This window comes from Hipposideros armiger, unplaced genomic scaffold (genome assembly GCF_001890085.2).
Source record: "Hipposideros armiger isolate ML-2016 unplaced genomic scaffold, ASM189008v1 scaffold_236, whole genome shotgun sequence".
In the NCBI taxonomy this organism is placed as follows: domain Eukaryota; kingdom Metazoa; phylum Chordata; class Mammalia; order Chiroptera; family Hipposideridae; genus Hipposideros; species Hipposideros armiger.
Genome location: NW_017731586.1, coordinates 1,022,578 through 1,042,518, shown reverse-complemented (window position 1 = coordinate 1,042,518; position 19,941 = coordinate 1,022,578). Strand labels below are relative to the sequence as shown.

The 19,941-nt window shown below is 38.6% G+C and overlaps 2 protein-coding genes across 3 annotated transcripts in view; one reads left to right on the top strand and one right to left on the bottom strand.

Moving 5' to 3' along the window:
* The window catches only part of PMPCB (peptidase, mitochondrial processing subunit beta), a 14,391-nt gene extending 7,865 nt beyond the window's left edge, over positions 1-6,526 (top strand). Inside the window, exons 7-13 of the mRNA XM_019655112.1 lie at positions 1,672-1,784; positions 2,653-2,796; positions 4,022-4,182; positions 5,702-5,787; positions 5,866-5,954; positions 6,093-6,168; positions 6,253-6,526. Of these exons, the coding sequence (XP_019510657.1) occupies positions 1,672-1,784; positions 2,653-2,796; positions 4,022-4,182; positions 5,702-5,787; positions 5,866-5,954; positions 6,093-6,168; positions 6,253-6,317 (734 nt within the window). The 3' untranslated portion in view covers positions 6,318-6,526. The remainder of the gene's footprint in view (positions 1-1,671; positions 1,785-2,652; positions 2,797-4,021; positions 4,183-5,701; positions 5,788-5,865; positions 5,955-6,092; positions 6,169-6,252) is intronic.
* A 135-nt stretch (positions 6,527-6,661) lies between these two features.
* The window catches only part of DNAJC2 (DnaJ heat shock protein family (Hsp40) member C2), a 29,841-nt gene continuing 16,561 nt past the window's right edge, over positions 6,662-19,941 (bottom strand). For both annotated transcript variants that reach the window (XM_019655145.1, XM_019655146.1), the window contains exons 6-17: positions 18,921-19,001; positions 16,722-16,787; positions 15,447-15,538; positions 15,251-15,372; positions 14,517-14,666; positions 12,807-12,895; positions 12,663-12,732; positions 10,980-11,164; positions 10,105-10,205; positions 9,883-9,990; positions 7,265-7,419; positions 6,662-7,008 (exon numbers count right to left, since the gene is read on the bottom strand). In XM_019655145.1, the coding sequence (XP_019510690.1) occupies positions 6,934-7,008; positions 7,265-7,419; positions 9,883-9,990; positions 10,105-10,205; positions 10,980-11,164; positions 12,663-12,732; positions 12,807-12,895; positions 14,517-14,666; positions 15,251-15,372; positions 15,447-15,538; positions 16,722-16,787; positions 18,921-19,001 (1,294 nt within the window). In that variant the 3' untranslated portion in view covers positions 6,662-6,933. The remainder of the gene's footprint in view (positions 7,009-7,264; positions 7,420-9,882; positions 9,991-10,104; positions 10,206-10,979; positions 11,165-12,662; positions 12,733-12,806; positions 12,896-14,516; positions 14,667-15,250; positions 15,373-15,446; positions 15,539-16,721; positions 16,788-18,920; positions 19,002-19,941) is intronic.

Sequence of the window (19,941 nt, the reverse complement as noted above, 5' to 3'; positions counted from 1 at the left end):
CGGCCGTGAGCTGCCTGCCAACGGGCGGCCTGATGGCAACTGGACTTGGAGCTGAGCTAGCTGCTCCCTCCACAAATAAGATTGAAGGAGAACAACTTAGCTATTCCCCTTCTCCAGTTCCCCAACTCTGTTCCCATTCCCCAATTCACCAATAAAATCTTTAAAAGAAAAAAAAAAATTGGCTCCCCTGCTTTTTGGATAAAGTAGAGGAGGTGTTGGAGCAGAAGCTGAGGATCTGGAACGTCTAACTAGGAGGGCCATAGGTGCAGGTAATAATAATGTGCACATTCAGGGTCCTTCACTCTCTTCTGGTCATTCTTATCCTACCAGGGTCTTCCTTGTTTAGTTAACTCTGGATTGATATCCAAGGTGGCTCCTACATAGGGATTCTGAAAATGTACAAGCATACACTGTCTTGTTTTATACCACAGATTTGTTTGGAAAACATGGGTGTAAATTGTGCTTTTGTATTCTAATAGAATATTTCATTTTTTCATGGCAATATTTTTTAAAGCACTTGCACATACCTAAATTTGTTTTCTAAGCTTATATTTGTGTTTAAGAATCCTTCATTGATTGAATCTGTTTGGCTCCTGAGTTTAGATAGTAAGGGGTATAGAATCTAAGTAATTCTTAAGTTTCAGATGTCAAGTAGTGAGTGCTTGGATAGCTATGGACTTATTCAGAAATTTAGATGAAATTATTGTGTTCCTGAATTCTGATAGCAGATCTTAGAGAATGAAGCATATGCAGCTTTCTTTTAAGTGTTAGAGCTCATATTTATATTCTTTTCCACTTTAAAAAAATTGTTGAAAAGTGACATTTTTTCCCCCTAGTTTGTAATCTAGGACTTTTTTTTGTTTTGTTAAGATTTTATTGGGGAATTGAGGGAGGGAAACAGTGTTGGGGAATTAGGGAAGGGGACCAGCCAAGTTGTTCTTCAATCTTTGGTGTGGAGGGCACCAGTCACCATCTGGCTTCCCGTCGGCAGCTCGTGGTCTCTAAGCTCAAGGTGCTGTGTTACAGTCTTAGTTGCGGGTGGGTGTAGCCACCATCCCATGCGGGAGTCAAACCAGCAGCCTTGTTAAGAGTGCTTGCTTTATCCACTGAGCTATCCAGGTGGCAGCTCAGCTAAAGTTGCCGAGTTCAGTCTTAGTTTGTGGGTGGGCATAGCCCACCATTGAACAGGCAATCTTGTTGTTACACCAGCTGAGCCATCCTGCCACCTGTTAGCAGCTCAGCAACAGCTCAGCTCAGGCGCAGCATCACTGGTCCATGTGGGAATCGAACCGGCAGCCCTGTTGCTCAGAGCTTGCGCCCTTAAGCTAACTCTTAACCAACTGAGCCACTCGGCCGGCCTGCAATCTAGGACTTTTAATGATTTAATATTTTAACATGATTTTGTATGGAATGTGGTATTTTCAAGCTCTTTTTATCCTTGGCTGTGAATCCATTGGTATGTTGAGCAAGCTCTGCAGCCCCAAGCCTTATAATACCCACCAGGGGGAAAGCTCTGTATGAGCTTATTACTCTTCAACACGTGAGTAGTTCCTGTGGAACCTATGTCACATTATACCACCTTGAGCTTATTGTAAACTGAAGTACTGGCGGTTAGTTGTCTGCTTCATATTGTACTGCTACTAGATACATGAAATCTTTTCCTTTATTTAGGAGTTTCCCATGATGAACTGCTTGAGTTAGCAAAGTTTCATTTTGGTGACTCTTTGTCCACACACAAAGGAGAAATGCCAGCTCTGCCTCCCTGCAAGTTCACAGGAAGTGAGGTAGGCAAGCCACCTGAGCCTCCCTAGCCCTTTTGTTTCTTGTGTTATATTTATGAATGAGTATACAAAATGTGCATATTTCTAACAAGAGCAAAATGGAAGAAACCAAAGGCTTAAACTGAAACATAGGCAAAGGGAAGAGGACGGACTCGTTTGCTTATATTCCTTCCTATTCGATGTTATTTACCATCTATATTTCCTAAGGAATCAAGGTTTTAAGGGCATTATTATAATTTGGTCTTTTTGTGCTTTTCTTTTTATATATTGTAAAGTATAAAAGTAACCTTTTATTTTAAAAACACCCTAAATTTTGACTTTCACATCCGGTGTACTCTCCACTAAGTTCTGCCCACAGTACATTTTGGGGGGTAGCTGTTAGAGTCAGCACTTGCAGGGGATCTGCTGCTTGTCATTAGAGCTTTAAGCCTCATTAGAGGCTTAGCTACCGCATTAGGAATGATGCTCAAAGTAGTGTCTGGAAAGAGGTCTGTGCAACTGAACTATAGCATTGGCAGTACAAAAATAAGCCTATGATGTCAACATTAGCTTAAATTTAGACAGAAAAATTCAGATCAACAAACACAAAAGATTGGTTTCTACCAGTGAAACAATGCAGTCCTTTCTGACCAGGTCACCACCATGTGTGGCTATGTCTGTAGTATTTCCGTTGCAGATCTTTTGTTGAAAGTTGTCTTTCCCTAGATTAATTAGACTATACAATGTAATGAGACCAAACAGTTTAAAAAAAAAATAGAGTCATGGTGAGCATTTTAATTTTGCAATTAATGGGACTGGTGAATGTGTTTCTTTCTTGTTAAGCATGCTATAGAGTGGTAATCTCAACAAGAGTTTTGTTTTCTTTAACTAGATTCGAGTGAGGGATGACAAGATGCCTTTGGCCCACCTTGCAGTAGCTGTTGAGGCTGTTGGGTGGGCACATCCAGATACAATCTGTCTCATGGTTGCAAACACACTGATTGGCAACTGGGATCGCTCCTTTGGAGGAGGAATGGTAAGTGATTTTAAAAGTGATTTTCCATAATAATGACAAGGTAGAACTCTGTACTATGAATTTTGACTTTTTTTTTTTTAAGATTTTTTTTTTTTAATTGGGGAATTGGGGGATGGGAACAGTGCTGCGGAATTGGGGAAGGGGAACAGACAAGTTGCTGTCGTTTTATTCTTCAGTTTAGTTGTGGAGGACGTTGCTTCACTGGCCCAAGTTGGCACCATCATTGTGCTCTTCCTGGGCAATGCAGATCAGTCGCTGGCTTCTGGACGGCCGCTCACGCTGGCTGCTAGCTACACACGGTAGCCCATGGCAACCCACTGCAGCAGGGGCTGCAGCCTACACTGTTGCCGGCGAATCTTGCCGGCAGCCCAGCTCCAGGTCGAGCTGTTGTTCAGCATCTTAGCTGTAGAGGGCAGTGTCACTGGCCCTCATATATGGGAACCGAACCAGGGCCCTCTGGTATCCCAAGCCAGCTCTTAACCAACACGCCACTCAGCTGGCCCTGAATTTTGTCTTGTAAAATACAAATTGATCCTGGATTGCATCTTGGGCCAGAAAAATATTTTTTTTCTTTTGCCATAAAGTTTATTAGTGGCATAATTGGCAAAATTTGAATAAGGACAAAAGAATTTGTTAATATCATTGTTAATATCCTAGTTTTAGTAATTGCACTGAGGTTAATTTCCTTGTCTTAGAAATGCACAATAAAAAGTATTTAGGGGTAAAAAGCATCACATTTGCAACATACTCTCAAACAGCTGAGAAAATACATTAAAGAGAGTGATAAAGCAAACATGGTAATATAACGATTGTTAGGGACTTTGGGTAATGGGAATTTTTTTTACTGTTTTTGTAACTTCTGTAAGTCTGAAATTATTCCAAAATACAAAGTATATATATTTATACTCAAATATTTCAACAAAATACATTTTATATCTTAGGTTTCACATGCAGTATAATTTTAAATCTCTAAGCATACATAGCCAAGAGCCCTAACAGACTGGGTTAATAACAGTAATATTATTATTTTCTAAGTGGGTGCAACTACTATATTAATTACAGGGATTCATTGCATTTACATTAACTTTATTATTGAGACATTGATGGATAAAACTGATAAACTCAGCCTCTTAGGGCATTCATTATTTGCCACGTCTCATTGTTCTTTCTCGTAATTTGGACATGCATACCTACAGTTCTCTTGGACAGTTTTTTTTCCTTACAGAATTTATCTAGCAAGCTGGCCCAGCTCGCCTGTCATGGCAACCTCTGCCATAGCTTTCAGTCTTTCAACACTTCCTACACAGATACAGGATTATGGGGCATCTACATGGTTTGTGAACCAGCCACTATTGCAGACATGCTACATGTTGTTCAAAAAGAATGGTGAGAAAAGAATTTAAATCTTGCCTAGAATTTACATTTTAGACTAGTTTGTTTTCTCTTTATACTGTTGATTGTGATTTTTTGATGATGTTGTTAGCATTTAATCCAAAGAACAAGACTAAGCAATAGCACATTTTAAAGATCACAGATCTTTTTTCTCCTGAGTCTCGTGAAGCTGAACTGATTCATACTATAGAAAAAATTTTAAGATTACTTTAGAAAGGAGAGCCTAAAAGTTTAAAATCTTTTTAAACTTAAATTTTTTAGCTGAGCCATCCTGCCACCTGTTGGCAGCTCAGTGGCCGCTCAGCTTGGGACGGGGATTGAACTGGCAGCCCTGTTGCTCAGGGCTCATGCTCGCACTTTTTTTTTTTTTTAAAGATTTTATTGGGGAATTGAGGGAGGGTAACAGCGCTGAGGAATCGGGGAAGGGGAACAGACAAGTTGCTGTCCTTTTGTTGTTCAGTCTAGTTGTGGAGGACATTGCTTCACTGGCCCATGTTGGTATTATCATTGCACTCTTCCTGGGTGAGGCAGATCGGTTGCTGACCACTGGATGGCCGCTCACAGCGGCTCTAGGCAGCTCATGCAGGCTGCCAGCCACTCACGGTAGCTTATGGCAGCCCACTGCAGCCTACGCTGTCGCCGGCAACTCACAGCAGCCCAGCTCCAGGTTGAGCTGTTGTTCACCATCTTAGCTATAGAGGGCACAGTGTCACTGGCCCTAATGTGGGATCCAAACCGGGGCCCTGCTGCTCAGAGTTGGAGTCTCAAGCCAACGCTTAACCAACGCGCCAGTCGGCCGATTTAGGGTTTGCACTCTTGAGCAAGCTTTTAACCAACTGACCCACTCAGCCGGCCCAAAAGTTGAAAATCTTTAAACGCCAACTAAAAGTTTGGAAAAATCTCTCTAAAAGTTATCTGGCTTGGAAAGGCAGTGTTATTAAAATGAATATGAAGTTGCTATTGCTAAAAAATGTAGTGTTTTGTAGTTTGGTACCTTGAGATAGAGGCAGAAAGGACCACAACTTTTTGGAAAACTTCCCTCTGCCATTCTCAGATGGCTTACATCTCGAAATCTAGTTGACTGGTTGTAATTATTAATTTAATTATTAGGTTTAAGTTAAATTCAACTCGTTTTTTTTTTTTTTTTTGAGAAACCAATGACCCACAGACCTATCCTCTAGCATATCAGATCCTAATAGATGGGGATTCGTGAAGTCTCAAAATGATTATAGGATTTCTCACGTGGTCAGCCTATTTTTATATTGTATTGAATCTCTGCTAGTCGTATCATTTTTCAGAAATTAACAATACCAGGAAAATAATCAGTAATAATTTAGCTTTTGCTTAGCTATTAGGATCATTAGTAACTTCAAGTTTTTACAAGTTGAAATCATAATCACTTATACATTGTGGAGTAATATGTAGAATACAGCATATCTTTCTTGAGGTCATTAACTCAAAACATAATATTCAAACTACTTGACATTTTGATTTTTTTCCCAATGGTTTTTAGGGTACGACTCTGTACAAGTGTCACTGAAAGTGAAGTTGCACGAGCCAAAAATCTTCTGAAAACAAACATGTTGTTGCAACTCGATGGTAAGAATAAAGACTAAGTTCTGTTTTCATGTGGTTGATCTATATCCCAATACTTAGTTTTTCTTTGTCTTTAAACAGGTTCCACTCCAATTTGTGAAGATATTGGTAGACAAATGTTGTGCTATAATAGAAGAATTCCCATCCCTGAGCTTGAAGCAAGGGTTGATGTAAGTAGTTCTTATGTACTATTGGGTCTTGTGTAAAAAGATTCTTATTATAAAAGCTGAAGTAAATCTCACTTTAGCTCTAAAAAAATTCCAGGTATAGAATTTGTCTTTACTACAAAAAACTCTTCTCTATTTCAGGCTGTAAATGCTGAGACAATTCGAGAAGTGTGTACCAAATATATATATGATAAGAGTCCAGCTATTGCTGCCGTTGGTAAGCCTGGCTTTTTTTTCCTGTACAGAAAGTTGGCTTAAGTTCTTTCCTTCCAGTCAATTGTAACTGTCTTTTAATCCTTAGGTCCCATTGAGCAACTACCAGATTTTAACCGGATTCGCAGTAACATGTGCTGGCTTCGTGATTAAAATGCTCCTAATGAAAAGATTTTGCACATACATGTTTATAAAATTAACAGACTGGCAAGTTTTAAGTTGTCAATTTCTGAAGAAAATAAAAATGAACATATATACAGTAAGTCCCCGACTTACAAACGAGTTCTGTTCCGGAAGAACATTCGTAAGTTGGATTTGTTTGTAAGTCCGACAAAGTGAGTCTTATATACCTTTGACACAAATATACAATGTAAAGCCAAATGTTGAATGATTCATGTTATAAGAATGAGCGATGTCTACCATCTTTTCGCGTCAGTCCAATTGGTCAATTATTTTCACTTTTGTTTCCATGGCTATGGCTTTGCACTTCCTAGCAGTCCCCTCCACATCACCACTGTTCGTATCTGTGAAAGTTTGCAACTCGAATGTTTGTAAGTCGGGGACTTACTGTACTCAGAAATTTGAATGAAATACTGTGTGAAACTTTCCAGGGAAAAGACCACCGCTGTGAAGTGAATGGTAGATCTCTGAGAAGTTATGTTGAACAGCGTACTTTCAGATTGTCACAAGTATAATTTTAAGAATAAAAATTTGTACAGTATTTTCAGTTTTATTATAAAAATGCACACACAACAAAGATTGTCGTAAGTCATTTCCTGGCTCTACTTGCATTCAGCACTTGCTCTTGAGCAGCTTTCTTTGCTTTTACCATCTCGACAAGTTCCTAGAAGGGAGAAAGGGATTATTTAAACTAAGAAGTTGCAGAATTGGCAGACATTTCTAGTGTTTGTTGTAAATATGTAAAACATTCAAATTGGATAAATCTGTAATTGAAGACACTACTGAAAAGGTTGATTTTACCAACTGCCAGAGCTAGCAAGTTTCTAAGATTTGTCATTTCTTTGTAGTGACTACTGTGGCCCCATGACTACTGTGGTATTTATAAGCACAAATCTATTAAACTCTAAAAATTCTACAACCTTATATCGTTTCATGCAGTCCTTCTTCGTCCTACCAGGCACTGCTTCTGCTATTTTTTCCCATCTTTCAGGTGTATTTACTGGGTATGTTTTCAAAGCTTGTTCCAAAAGCTTCTGTTCTTCTGTTGTCCAAGGGGTGAGATCTGTACATGGGCCTGTAAGAAAAATTTGTATTTGACAATCCTGATAGAAAAATGTCTTGGAATACTTTCCCAATGAGTCTTTTGGTGCAATGGTACATTCCCATTCAAATCTGTGACATGTAATTCTGAGTAAACTTTTAGAGATGAGAGACACATATAAACCTCTTAAGTATTCATGAGAGGGAGAAAAAACTTCAGATCACTCACCTCCCAGAAAAATATCTCAAAGGCTTTTTTAAAGGACAGCAGGAAATATCTGCCTTATATTGCTGGTCTCTTAAAACCTAACATTATGCTCATGGGTTTTGCTTTTTCAAAATCAGGTTCAAATTATACAGTTGGGCTGCTAGGTTCCAAAACACAGTCACAGGTCATTTAAGATTTCTGATAATCTAGTTCTTTATAGGATAGTGAAAACAGCTATCCCATAGTATCAAAACTTTTAGCTGGATGAGATCCTGGAACAATTTTCATTTTACAACAGGAAACACATCTTGCAAAATTAAGCCACGTGTCCAAAGTTTTGGTGTGTTGAGGCAAGCTGAGCTTAGATTCTGTGTTCTAGAGTGGCATTTCCACCACATCTGCTAAAAACTAGTGGAGCCAATGCTAAGCACCTCTGCTAAATTAAACCTTTGATGTCTGATCACATCCCATACACGTATCAGAAACTATATTTCTTCCTAAGGACATAAATATTAGACATCCCACTTCTGTAGGTAAATGTTAAATGGCTAAAAAGCTGATTTGGTTATTCTGGGTTAATGGACTAGTTTATTTCAGACCACGTGGTGAAAATGCAGTAGCTCCTCTTCTACCAGTAGTCTGATCACTGCTTGAAACTGTCCTACAAAGGGAAGCCTAGAAACCGAAGTTACTTCCTGACACACACAGTGATGAGTTAAACACCACCACACACCTACTCAAAAGGCAGACAACTTGTATCTGAAGGCAGATTAGAAGCTTTTTTGAAGTCAGCTTATAATTACAGGAAGTAGTGGAATTTCCTTTTATTGGTCTGAAGCCCACATTTAACACCATAGAATTAACTGATTTCCTATTTCTTGGAAAAAAGATGGAAATGACATGTAATTATTTTCTGCTGTTCTCCAGTTACTTCACAACACCAAAATAAATGGAACATGTAATGCTGTAAAATTCCTATGAAAAATCACTTTAAAAAATGGTGCCAGCCTGCTGTTTACTGGTGCAAATGAGGAGAAAGGAGCTTGTCCATTAAACCCATCAAAGATGTAAAGGCGTAGTGCCCAGATACCATCACTGCCAGTCATTGCACCCTCAGGGTCACCTATGTCTCCTCACAGAAAAAAGACTGCCCATCTGCACAACCATCAGTGTCTCCCTCCACAATGGAAACAAGCCCCATAAGAAAGGGCTCAGAATAGTGCGCTCATACCTGAATGCTGTATGATAGTTTGTGGAGGACATGGGAGCAGGAAATAAACCCTTTAAGATCTGCCTTCCAGGTGTTCTAAAACTTCCACATTGTTAATTCTTTCCTAAAAGAGCCAAAACAATGCAATCCTCGACAGAAAGTCACCACTGATTTTTAAAACAGAATTCTTTTCCTTTTTATAGAACATTATAAATCTCTTGTAGTGTAGTCAAACTGAAATTTGGGGATAATAAACCAGACGTAAGAATACAAGAAACGTGGGGCTGTTAAGAACAGGGACAGATCATCTTGTAAGAAGAGTCAAGGCTATTAGTGAATCCCCAAACATTTGGAACTGTGCTCTGGAAAGCATATCCAAGATTGGCTTTGTTTAAGAGAGAAAAGATGGTGGTACACAAATGCATGAAGTGAAAGAACTTTTCCAAAGTTTGTTACCAACTCAAAGGTCACATCCCAGAACACACATATATATGAACAAAAGTCTCACAAATAATACTTACAGGTATAATGCTCTCTGATATTTTCTATTCACAAGCCATTAAATATACTTCATGACTCAGTTATGAAGGAAGCTTGGGGGGTGGGGGGGCTGGGTCATGATGTACAGTTTGAAACCCACTGGTCTAGAGCAATCAAATTAGCTAGAATACCCAAGACAATCTCAGCACCCTAACAGTTTTTAACTTTTTATTTTGAAATAGTTTTTCCTTAAAAAACAAGGACATTTTCTTACATAATTATAGTGTATTTTTCAGAATCAGGAAATTAACCTTGATAAAATACTATGTAGTCTACAGACCTTATTCATATTTCAGTTGTCCCAATATCCTTTAGCACTGATTTGTAAAATCTGGGAAACAACAAACCCAGCCCCTTCCGAATCACATCTGAAAGAGAAGATTCTTGGTGGTGTTAGGTAAGTAAACCTCTGAGAGTCCTGAAAACGCTTGCTTTACATCTTCCAGTCTGCTAAACACTCTCACAATCATTCTGAACAGACCCTAGGTCTTGTATGTCTTCATGTAGTGTAGATATGTGGCTAGACAAAATGTAATTACCTTCAAATCGTTCTGAAGGTGTTGCATTGTCTGCTTGAGGCACCACTCCATGTTCTTTTTTAAATTTATCAAAAGCTTTTTTATTTATGTCATCTTTTTGATGAGGGTCTGAGAAATGAAAAAATGTAAATAATAAATCATCTCATTTAGTCTTTTATGAAACTGCATAGATTTTAAAATATTCAAGATAGCAGAGAAACTGATTTGGCAAAACTAACTCACCAAGTTTTTGAAGACTCTTTGCTTTGCCGATAACATCTTTGGCAGTTCTCTTGACTCCAGAAGAAGAATGTATGTTCATGTAATTAGCAATAACTTCCCATCTACAGTAATCGATATGATAATTAAAAAGAAAACCAGAATGACCCTTAACATTTTGAATGCAGAAGGGTTAGCTATAATATCTAAATAATCAGCTCTCAATTGGTAGTCTAATTGTTACTACTGCCCGGACTATAGTTATTGCTTTCCATATGTTTAAATCAACTGTATATATCTTGGTTTTAAATTGGTACAAAACCTTATAGACCGTGTACAAATGAACAGAAATAAAACCACACATTTGTGTGTCCTATCGTTTGGACGCACACTTGAGATAAATGATTCTGAAAAAAGCTTTCGTTTCCTCATCTAAAGAATGAAGGAGGCTGGATCTCTAAGGCTTGAGTTCTGAACTCAAAACTTTGCAATAGGCTCAGGTTTGAGGCGGGAAGCAACAACGACAGATTAACACGGCAATCAAAACCAGTCCGTAGTATATAAGCCATGGTAGAGTGAGCCAACGTAACAGTCAAGGTTTACGTCTCATGATCTTTCATTTCCTGAGCAACTGATGAAGCATCCTGCTGTGCTTACACGTATGTATATACACATGTATGTGTGTTGGTGTAATAAGTTGGTAAGATTAGTAGGTTCAAAATGTCTTTTGCTTTTTACACTTCCCACTGTGGCACAGAATTTAGTGGAAGGCAGTCTGTCTAGACTGAAGCATATCTCTGGAAGTTTCTGCTCTAACCAGTGCTGTTATTATATTTGGATGCTTGTATTATCCTCAGGCTCCAGTATGTGTTGAAGAGAAGTTTCAATAAAGCCAGTACCTTGAATTTGTTCCAGCAGGGAAGAGGTTCACAGCTTTAATCAGTAATTGCAGATCATCTTCTGACCAACTTTTACTGCCATTTCCACTGCCACCTGTTGATTTCTCGGCATTCTTAGATGCTTGTCGCATACGAGCCTCAGCTTCCTCCTTCTCTTTTCTAATTCGCTCATTTACTTCTTCTATCTACACAAATATCATAGGTGAGTCAGGGCTGTAAGCATCTTGCTACTCCACACTTCCATTCTGGCTGGGGTGTGTGGTTCCCACTCTCAATATTATCCTTACAATGACCCTAAACTCCTCCCAGGCCAACCCCCAAATCGGCATCAACTTTTCATTCTGGCTTTAACTCACTCTGGTTCTGGACTGCACACCTCTCTGCTTGAAGAAGCAAGGCCCACTCTCGTCCTGACCTACCCTGTATTTATATCATGGGACTTCTATTTGCCTTGGGACACTACTCGTCAAGTCTCCAGGCACTGGCCACTTCAAACCTCTCATATCCACTCTTTGGTAGATAATCTCATGTATTCTCACAAGAAGGTAACGGCACAGCAAAGTGGCCTCCCTTGTCTTGAAGTTCTACGCTTTACATTGTCACTCAGTCTATCTCCAAACATGCACAAGTAAGAAGAGACCTTTACTTGACTTGGTTGCTTATGTCAGCTGCTATCTTGGAGTCATGTCTGTCTCATTTCCCCACTTTAATCCTTCAGAACCAGTCCCAACGATTCGGATGATTCTCATCCTCATTCTCACAGTCCAAATCATTATAACTAGTCACTTACACTTACTAATACATCCTGCCTCCCAATGCCACATTAAGGGTACAACGTTAACCTTTTTGTCCTCAAAGATCTGCAGCAACAGAAACCAGTCATCATAGTATTAAAAACCTGCTTAATTTGTCACTACTTATCCTAACCAACTTTATCTCCCCCTAACTTTCTACTACTACTTGTATTCTGTAGTCCATGCTGTCCCGGACCTTCACTTTCACTGTGCATGCTTTCAGGCTGGCTCAAATCCTTCCCTGACCACTCCACCCTGAAACTGGCACTTCCTGTCTAACCGGCAGCATTTACTGTGAGCCCTCCATTTTTTGGTTCTTAGGCTTTTTCTCTTCAGCATAATTGTTCCTAAACTCCTTTGTGGCAGCAATAGCATTAAGCATTTCTCCAAACCACCCAGGCATAGTGCTATATATATATATAGTAGGTACGAATACTTGTCCTGATTTGAATTTCTGGGCCTGTTCCCTCATCTGTAAAATAAAAGGTATAGACTAGACAGAACAGAGATCTCTTTTGGTTCTAAATGTTATTCTACAAAAATGCTCAAGGTAAAGTTAAAACAATTACTTTTTCTAAGAATGATTAAAAAACAAACTATGATTAATATGCTAGGATACCACAAATCAGAGTCCAGAGTGCTAACCATTACACTATGGAACCAAGGATACCACAAATCAAACATCATACATGGTAACAACCATACATATTAAATCCAACTTAAATCAACAACAGCACTTAATATAAGCAAAGCAGAGTGGGGGGCCCAAACAGAAATGAGACCCTCTGCCCTTACAGCATATATATTCAGTGGGGAAATACTGAGGTGACAGCAATACTATAAGCGGAATTAAGTGCTAAATGCAGGTAGAAGCAATGTATTCTATTACCTGTTTTTCCAGAGCAGCCTTTCCTACTTCTTTTGTAGATGATGTGAGTATTTCATTCAAGCACTGTAAACTAAGGGGGGAAAATGGGATGAAACTTGATCCTAAGCCCAAGAGAAGACTTCAATAGCAGTTCTATAGTTATACCTTGCTAGTTCAAGGCGATCACAGAGTTTTTCCACTTCTTCCATCATTTTAACCCGCTCTGCCTCATTGTCAGAAAAATGATTCCAGGTCTGGAAGCACAAACACAAACATTTTCATCTTATGCCTACTGACAGTCAAAAACACATCCATAAACAAATACAAAGCGTGATACTCGAAGTTCTTGAGGTGAACAAATGGCGTTCTGACCCTTAACAACCACACTTCAGGGCACCCAGGGCTCTCCCTGACCTGAGGGCAATAACAAGGTGTTACCAAGTGGGTAGGAGAGCAAAACACAAAAGGTGATGGTGCCGAAGACCTTTGGATATTACAAAAGTCAGAATGATTCCTCTGAGAACCACTTAAGAATCAAATTCTATATGATGGCCAAATGAAAATCCCTTTGTTAGGCTGTCTGTTCTACCTTGTGTGTGCCGAATTGTGAAACTTACTGGAAATTTTATATGTGAAATTAAAGAAAATGATAATGTGTTAAGGGACATGAGGTATTAGAAAAATTCTATTAACCAAAGATTACGCTCAGAATGGAACATCGTGATGTACCTGGATATACAAGAATTGGAAAGTACTTTCCATGCTTCTTTAAGCAGCTGCTGCTAACACTGTGTCTCACTCGCTTTTCCTCATTTTCTTCTATTTAGGTTTTCCTCTTGCTTACCCAAAGTCTGAAGAGATAACCTGCACTTGTATTGCTGTTAGACCTATTTCAAAGCCCTCTGATAAGGCAGATTAATCTCAATTATATTATTAACTGAAAATGTAGGATGGCATATATTAGAATACATATACTAGTGTCCAGAGCTTCTGGACAGTCACATTAAAGACAAGTTTTCTATACATAGTGTGCGTTTACATATTTGCTGAATTTAACTACAATGGTACAGCACACAACAGTGTGTGGCAATCTCTACTATAGCTTGGAATTTCATTAATTTATTCATTCAATGCTATTTGATAAGGAACAATACTAGCCTTTGGACTCTACCAGTTTAAAATGTAAAAACTTCTTTTGGACAAAACTATATTTGAAAACTTTTGGGTTTTTTGGTCAATATTTTTTTTGTAAAAACTGTATTTGAATGCAAACTATTAGTATTCACCCAAATGTTATCCTTTTATTTAGATAAAAATAAAAGCTCTTAGATCCTTAAAAACAACCAAAGTTTAAATTCTAAAAGAACTTACTCTAAGATAAGAATTAATTTACACCATTAAGGAAACAACCAGCCAAACCAAATTGTGGCCCATAATCGGAACAAATGATCTGGTTTTTCTAACAAATGAATGGGAGAAAGATGGTGATGATAGGGGGCCAGTTACATACACAATTAGGAGACACAAAACTGAAGCCTTTGTAATGATCTTATTTAGATCCTAACTTGAGTAAATCAACTATAACGACATTGCTGAGATAAGCAAGGAGATATGAATGTGGACTGAGTATTAGAATATTAAGTAAGTTTTTTTAGATTTGAAAATGGCATGATGGTTATGTTTAAAAAAAAATTAGAGTTGTATATTAAAACATGCATGTGTGAAAAAAAGAATTTTAAAAACATTTACATTTTGAGATAAAGTGTATATAACGGTTAATTATGTTTGCATGTTATAAGGAAAGAAATATTTTTAAGTTTAATCAACAACTTGATTTACTTGTTATCTAGTTTGTTCAATCAAAGTCTGAAGTACCTTGCATGAGTTTCGAAGTTTTTGCCTTTCCTTTTTAATGGCTTTTTTCTGGATATCTTTTTCCTTCTTTGCCAATAATGCTTGTTGTCTAACTTCTTCCTCTTCTTTCTCTTTAGCTAATCGAGCAGCTTCTAATTCAGCTTGTCTTTGCTTTAATAATTGGGAATAAAAATCATTTAAAAAAAAATTAGAATTCCTAAATGCTCTATAATATTATTTTAAAAACTCAATCTTTTAATAAATTACAAAAAAAGGTGACACACATCAACTTATTGAAGACTGAAGGTTAAAAAGCAGCTGGTAAAGGTCTACAAACATTTCTTAGAAATGTTAAAACAGACATATTAGAAATAAGCATGGTATTAAGAAATGCATATGACATCATGTTTTTGTGCAATAAAAATTTCCCGATAGAGGGCCGGCTGAGTGGCTCAGTTGGTTAAGAGCTCGCTCAAGAGCTTGAGCTCTGAGCAACAGGGTCCCCGGTTTGATTCATGGCCCGTGCTGAGCTGCCGCTGAGCTGCCAACAGGTGGCAGGATGGCTCAGCTAAAAAACAAACAGAAAAACCCCCCAAAAATTTGCCGATAAAATCCCTCTGTTAATTGTACCAACCTGTCATGATTCATTCATAGTAGCACCTACTTCTCTGTTTTCAGATTATAATTTTAAAATAGATTTAAAGATTAAAGATTTTATGAACATTTAAGTCCAATGTCATTAAATGTCATCTTACCTTTTCTTTAGCTTCTTGCTCCTTCCGTTTTGCTTCTGCTTTTGCTTTCTTTTCTGCTTCTTTCTTGGCCTTTTCTTCTTCCTTAAATTTTTTAATTCTTGGATCACAGCTATATGCATTGTCTAACAGAAAAAAGTTAATCTTTTGAATTTCTAACATTTAATTAAAGAACCTTAAAAAAATCAATTATATTTACCAACTAATGTTCTTATTCTGTTCATTTCTTCTTTTTTCCTTTGTGCCCTTGTTGCTCTGTTCTGCTTTTCAATCCATCTCCTCTCATCACGACTATAAAATGGAAAATATTGGAAACAAATATTGCTCATCGTTGATATGACTGAAAAATGTTAACACTTTATAAATTTCTATGTAAGCAATCTCTGAGAAAGTTATAATGCTATGTCACTATTAACACTCTTTTGGTAAAGCAAGATTCTATCTAGAATTAATTTCGGTTAATATTTTTGGAACATTTACGTCAAAAGAATTTCCCAGGGCCGGCCGAGTGGCTCAGTTGGTTAAGAGCTTGCTCAAGAGTGCGAGCTCTGAGAAACAGCGTCGCCGGTTCAATCCCCACATGGGCCAGTGAGCTGCACCCGAGCTGAGCTGCTGCTGAGCTGCCAACAGGTGGCAGGATGGCTCAGCTGGTGAGAGCACGTGCTCCTAACAACCAGGTTGCCTGTTTGAGATGGTAGGCTACGCCCGCCCACAACAAGACTGAACTCAGTACCTTGAGCTGAGCTGCCACCCGGATGGCTCCGGATAGAGTGCGCGCTATTAATAACAAGGCTGCTGGTTCAACTCCCACGTGGGGTGGTGGCTACGCCCACTAGCAACTAAGACTGAACTCGGCACCTTGAGCTGAGCTGTTGCCCAGATGGCTCAGTGGATAGAGCACGTGCTCTCAACAAGGCTGCTGGTTCGACTCCCACATGAAATGGTGGTTACACCCACCCACAACTAATTGAACACAGCACCGTGAGCTGAGCAGCGACTGGACTTGGAGCTGAGTTTGCTGCGCCCTCCACAACTAAGATTGAAGGACAACAACTTGGCTGTTCCCCTTCCCCAATTCCCCAACAATGTTCCCTTTTCCCCAACTCCCCAACACTGTTCCCCTCCCCAAATTCCCCATAAAATCTTGAAAAAAAAACCCAAACAACTAATTTCCTTATCTACATAAACTAAAATAAAACGTAGGTTAAGCAACCGGGAGAAGAAGAATTTGCTGAATTGAGCTTTTTAACAATTCCATTCCTTGGCATTTTCTTGAGCATATTTTAACCCATATTTTAACTACTGTTCTGGCTTCATCTAGCTTGTAAGAGGGAGTCTCAAAATGCCAAAAACATTTAAAAAGGATACACAAAGAGAAAATATGAAAGGAAATATATGTAGTATATTTTTACATCATCACAAACAACAAATAGCTACATAAATATCTTCCTTTATTAATGATTTCCATACATACCATTCTGCTTTTTCTTTTTCTTCTTCATCTAAATAAGAAAATTCTCTCCAAGAATCAAAATTATACCTATAGACAGAAATCAAATCAAATGAAAACAAATGAACAAACTCCTTAAAATTAACTTAGAGGTATATACTGGGTTGTCGGAAAAGTCATGACATATTTTGCCTATGTTTTTCAAAGGTCATTTATTTATATAAACAAAGATTAATCAATGATATATTGTCCGTTTTGTTCGATAAACTTTTGCCATCTTTCAGTGAGCTTCATAATTCCTTGTTTATAGAAGGACCTGTCTTTATTTGTGAAAAACTGAAAAGAGCGAAACAAGTGGAAGTCTGCCAGCACAAGGTCAGGCAAGTATGGTGGGTGTGGCAACACATCCCATCCAAGCTTCAATAATTTTTGATGGGTGATCAAACTTGTGCGTGGTCTCACATTGTCATGATGGAACACAACTCCTTTACAATTAACAAGCTCTGGATGTTTCTGGATGATGGATTCATTCAAACTGTCCAAGTGCTGACAGTACACATTCGAAGTGATTGTTTGGTTCCTTGGTAGACGCTTGAAAAACATGACACCTTTAAAATCCCACCACACTGAGAGCATAACCTTCCTCTGATGAATATCTGCTTTCGATGTCATTTGAGGCGAATCATCACATCTGGACCAAGACCGTTTGTGCACCAAATTGTTGTAAACAATCCACTTCTCATCACTGGTTATCAGTTGCTTCAAAAAAGGATCATTTTCCTCACGTTTAATGAGCATATTGCAGATGTTTATATGCGCCGTCAAATGAACTTTTTTGAGTTGATGCGGAACCCAAATATCAAGCTTGCTTATGTATCTCAGCTTCTTCAGGTGGCCATGAATGTTTGAATGATGGATGTTCAATGTTTCTGCACTCTCTCATGTTGTGTACTGTGGGTTTCACTCAATCAATGCCTTTATTTTGTCGTCATCAACCTTGGTGGGCCTCCCTGACCAAGGAACGTCATGGAGATCAAAATCACCAGCACGGAATTTCGTGAACCATCGTTGGCACTGACGTTCTTGTAGAGCATTGTCACTGTAAACTTTATGCAACTTTTCACTAGCTTGATGCGCGTTCTTCCCTTTATGGAAGTAAAACAGTAAAATATGGCAAAAATGCACAGTTTGGTCTTCCATCTTCAACTTGTAAAATCTCCCAAACTCAACCAAATCGCTCAATTTTTTTTTAGAATGAAGCTAGAACTGTCAGCTGTCATTAAATGACATAGCAACAACATAGATGTGAACGACTCTAGTACTTCCAAAAATGAACTAGTGCCATCTGTTGCAAACATGCGTCATGACTTTTCCAACAACCCAATAATTTTAACAAATATTAATGGCAAGAAGATAAGTTTGTCTTAATAGAGCCCTCCACTCTCTTTTGGTACTGAAGTAACACTATGCTCAAGTCTTCTTTTTTTAATGACATTGTATTTGGTATGAAAATCTAAAATATACTATTTTCCCGAGTCAAGATCACACACCTTCCTGCCATCCTGTTAGATTTTTTTCTTGCTGGGACTTGTTCAAGTTTTCCCCGCCATCAACTTCGCTTGTCTGTCAAGTCTTAAGGGAACCCTAGTAGTGGTCATTTTATCTCTGGTTTGTATCCTCTGAGGGGTAAAAGCAACTACAACTGATAAAGCTAAATTTTATCATTTTTTTGTTTTACAGTGATGTTATGTTTACATGTGCCAGATACTTAATGAGAAAATAGTGCACATATAATATAAAGTGGCCACTGAAGAGTGTTTTATTAAAATTTAAGGAATCAGTTATGGATATAAATAGCACTCTGTTCCTCCTCATGTACTCAAGTCCTTTTAATAGGAAGATAGCTAAATGAAGATATATTTATTTTTATTCAATTCAAATGACTCCTTAATTTTCATTTTTGACCAGTGTAGTGTGCTTGGTTTCTAGAAATCTGATTAATAGAGAACAGATTGAAAAATCAATCATAAAAGCCTAAATATCACCTAGGAGGCAATACAGCATTATGTGAAAACCTTTATTAATTTCCGAACAAAGTGCTTTGTTCAGTGAAGGTTCTGCAATTCTCTCATCCCTCAATTTATGAAGAGTCAGTCAAGTACTTATTGAATATTTATCCTTTACAAAAATTGACAGTATCACAAAATCAGCGTATTCACTTACCAGAAAGAATAAAATGCATCTACATCTTCAAATGATGAATTCATATCACCAAGTTTAGGGACATTTTTCTTATTTGACCATCTGATATATTAAAAGAAAAATTCAATGCAAAAATTTGGTATAAAAGTTTGACAGACAAATTTATTAAAAACCAACAACAGTTTTTACAAATTCCCTACAATCTCCCTTTCTTGGATCCTCTACGACTAAGAGATGGTTCTGGAAGGTCAGCAGTGGTGTGCTGAACAATGCAGATGAATAAGAGGACAAGGGTGGATGGGGCAGGACAGAAAACAGTGGAGCAGTGTTCTAACTATCAGGCTATCCTCAATTCTATAAATCACAGGGTTGCAGTAGCTGCCACACTGGTTAGGAAAAGTAAGCGCTAAGCCCCTTTCCCATGCTCACTGCTCCTGCCCCTAAACAGGCAGTACAGAAGCAACCTGTAAGTCTAGCCCCTTATAAAATGTTAGTATGCACAGGGGAAACATATTTCCACCTCCTTATTACCACCACCTTCCCCCTAAGAGTCAGACATCACCTCCTGAAAGGATCAGGAGGCTTCTTACTGACCCATGTGAAACCCTATGAAACCATTCCACCAAAGTATATATTATTTTTATCACCTTCAGCACTGTTACAAAACAAATATGAGGAAAAAGGGTGGAAGAAATATTAGGCTACAGCAAACCTCTAATCAAAGTGGTTCTCAAACTGGGCTCCCCGTTAGAATCACCTGGGAACATTAAAAATCCTACAGACGGGCCGGCCGAGTGGCGTGATGGTTAAGAGCTGGCTTGCGATGCCAGAGGGCCCCAGTTCAGATCCCAGTGACACTGCCCTCTACAGCTAAGATGCTGAATAACAGCTCAACCTGGAGCTGGGCTGCCGTGAGTTGCCGGCGACGGCAGATGGGTTGCCATGGGCTGCCGTGTGTGGCCGGCAGCCAGCGTGAGCAGCCAGCAGCCGCAGTGAGCGGCTGTCCGGACGCCGGCGACTGATCTGCCTCGCCCGGGAAGAG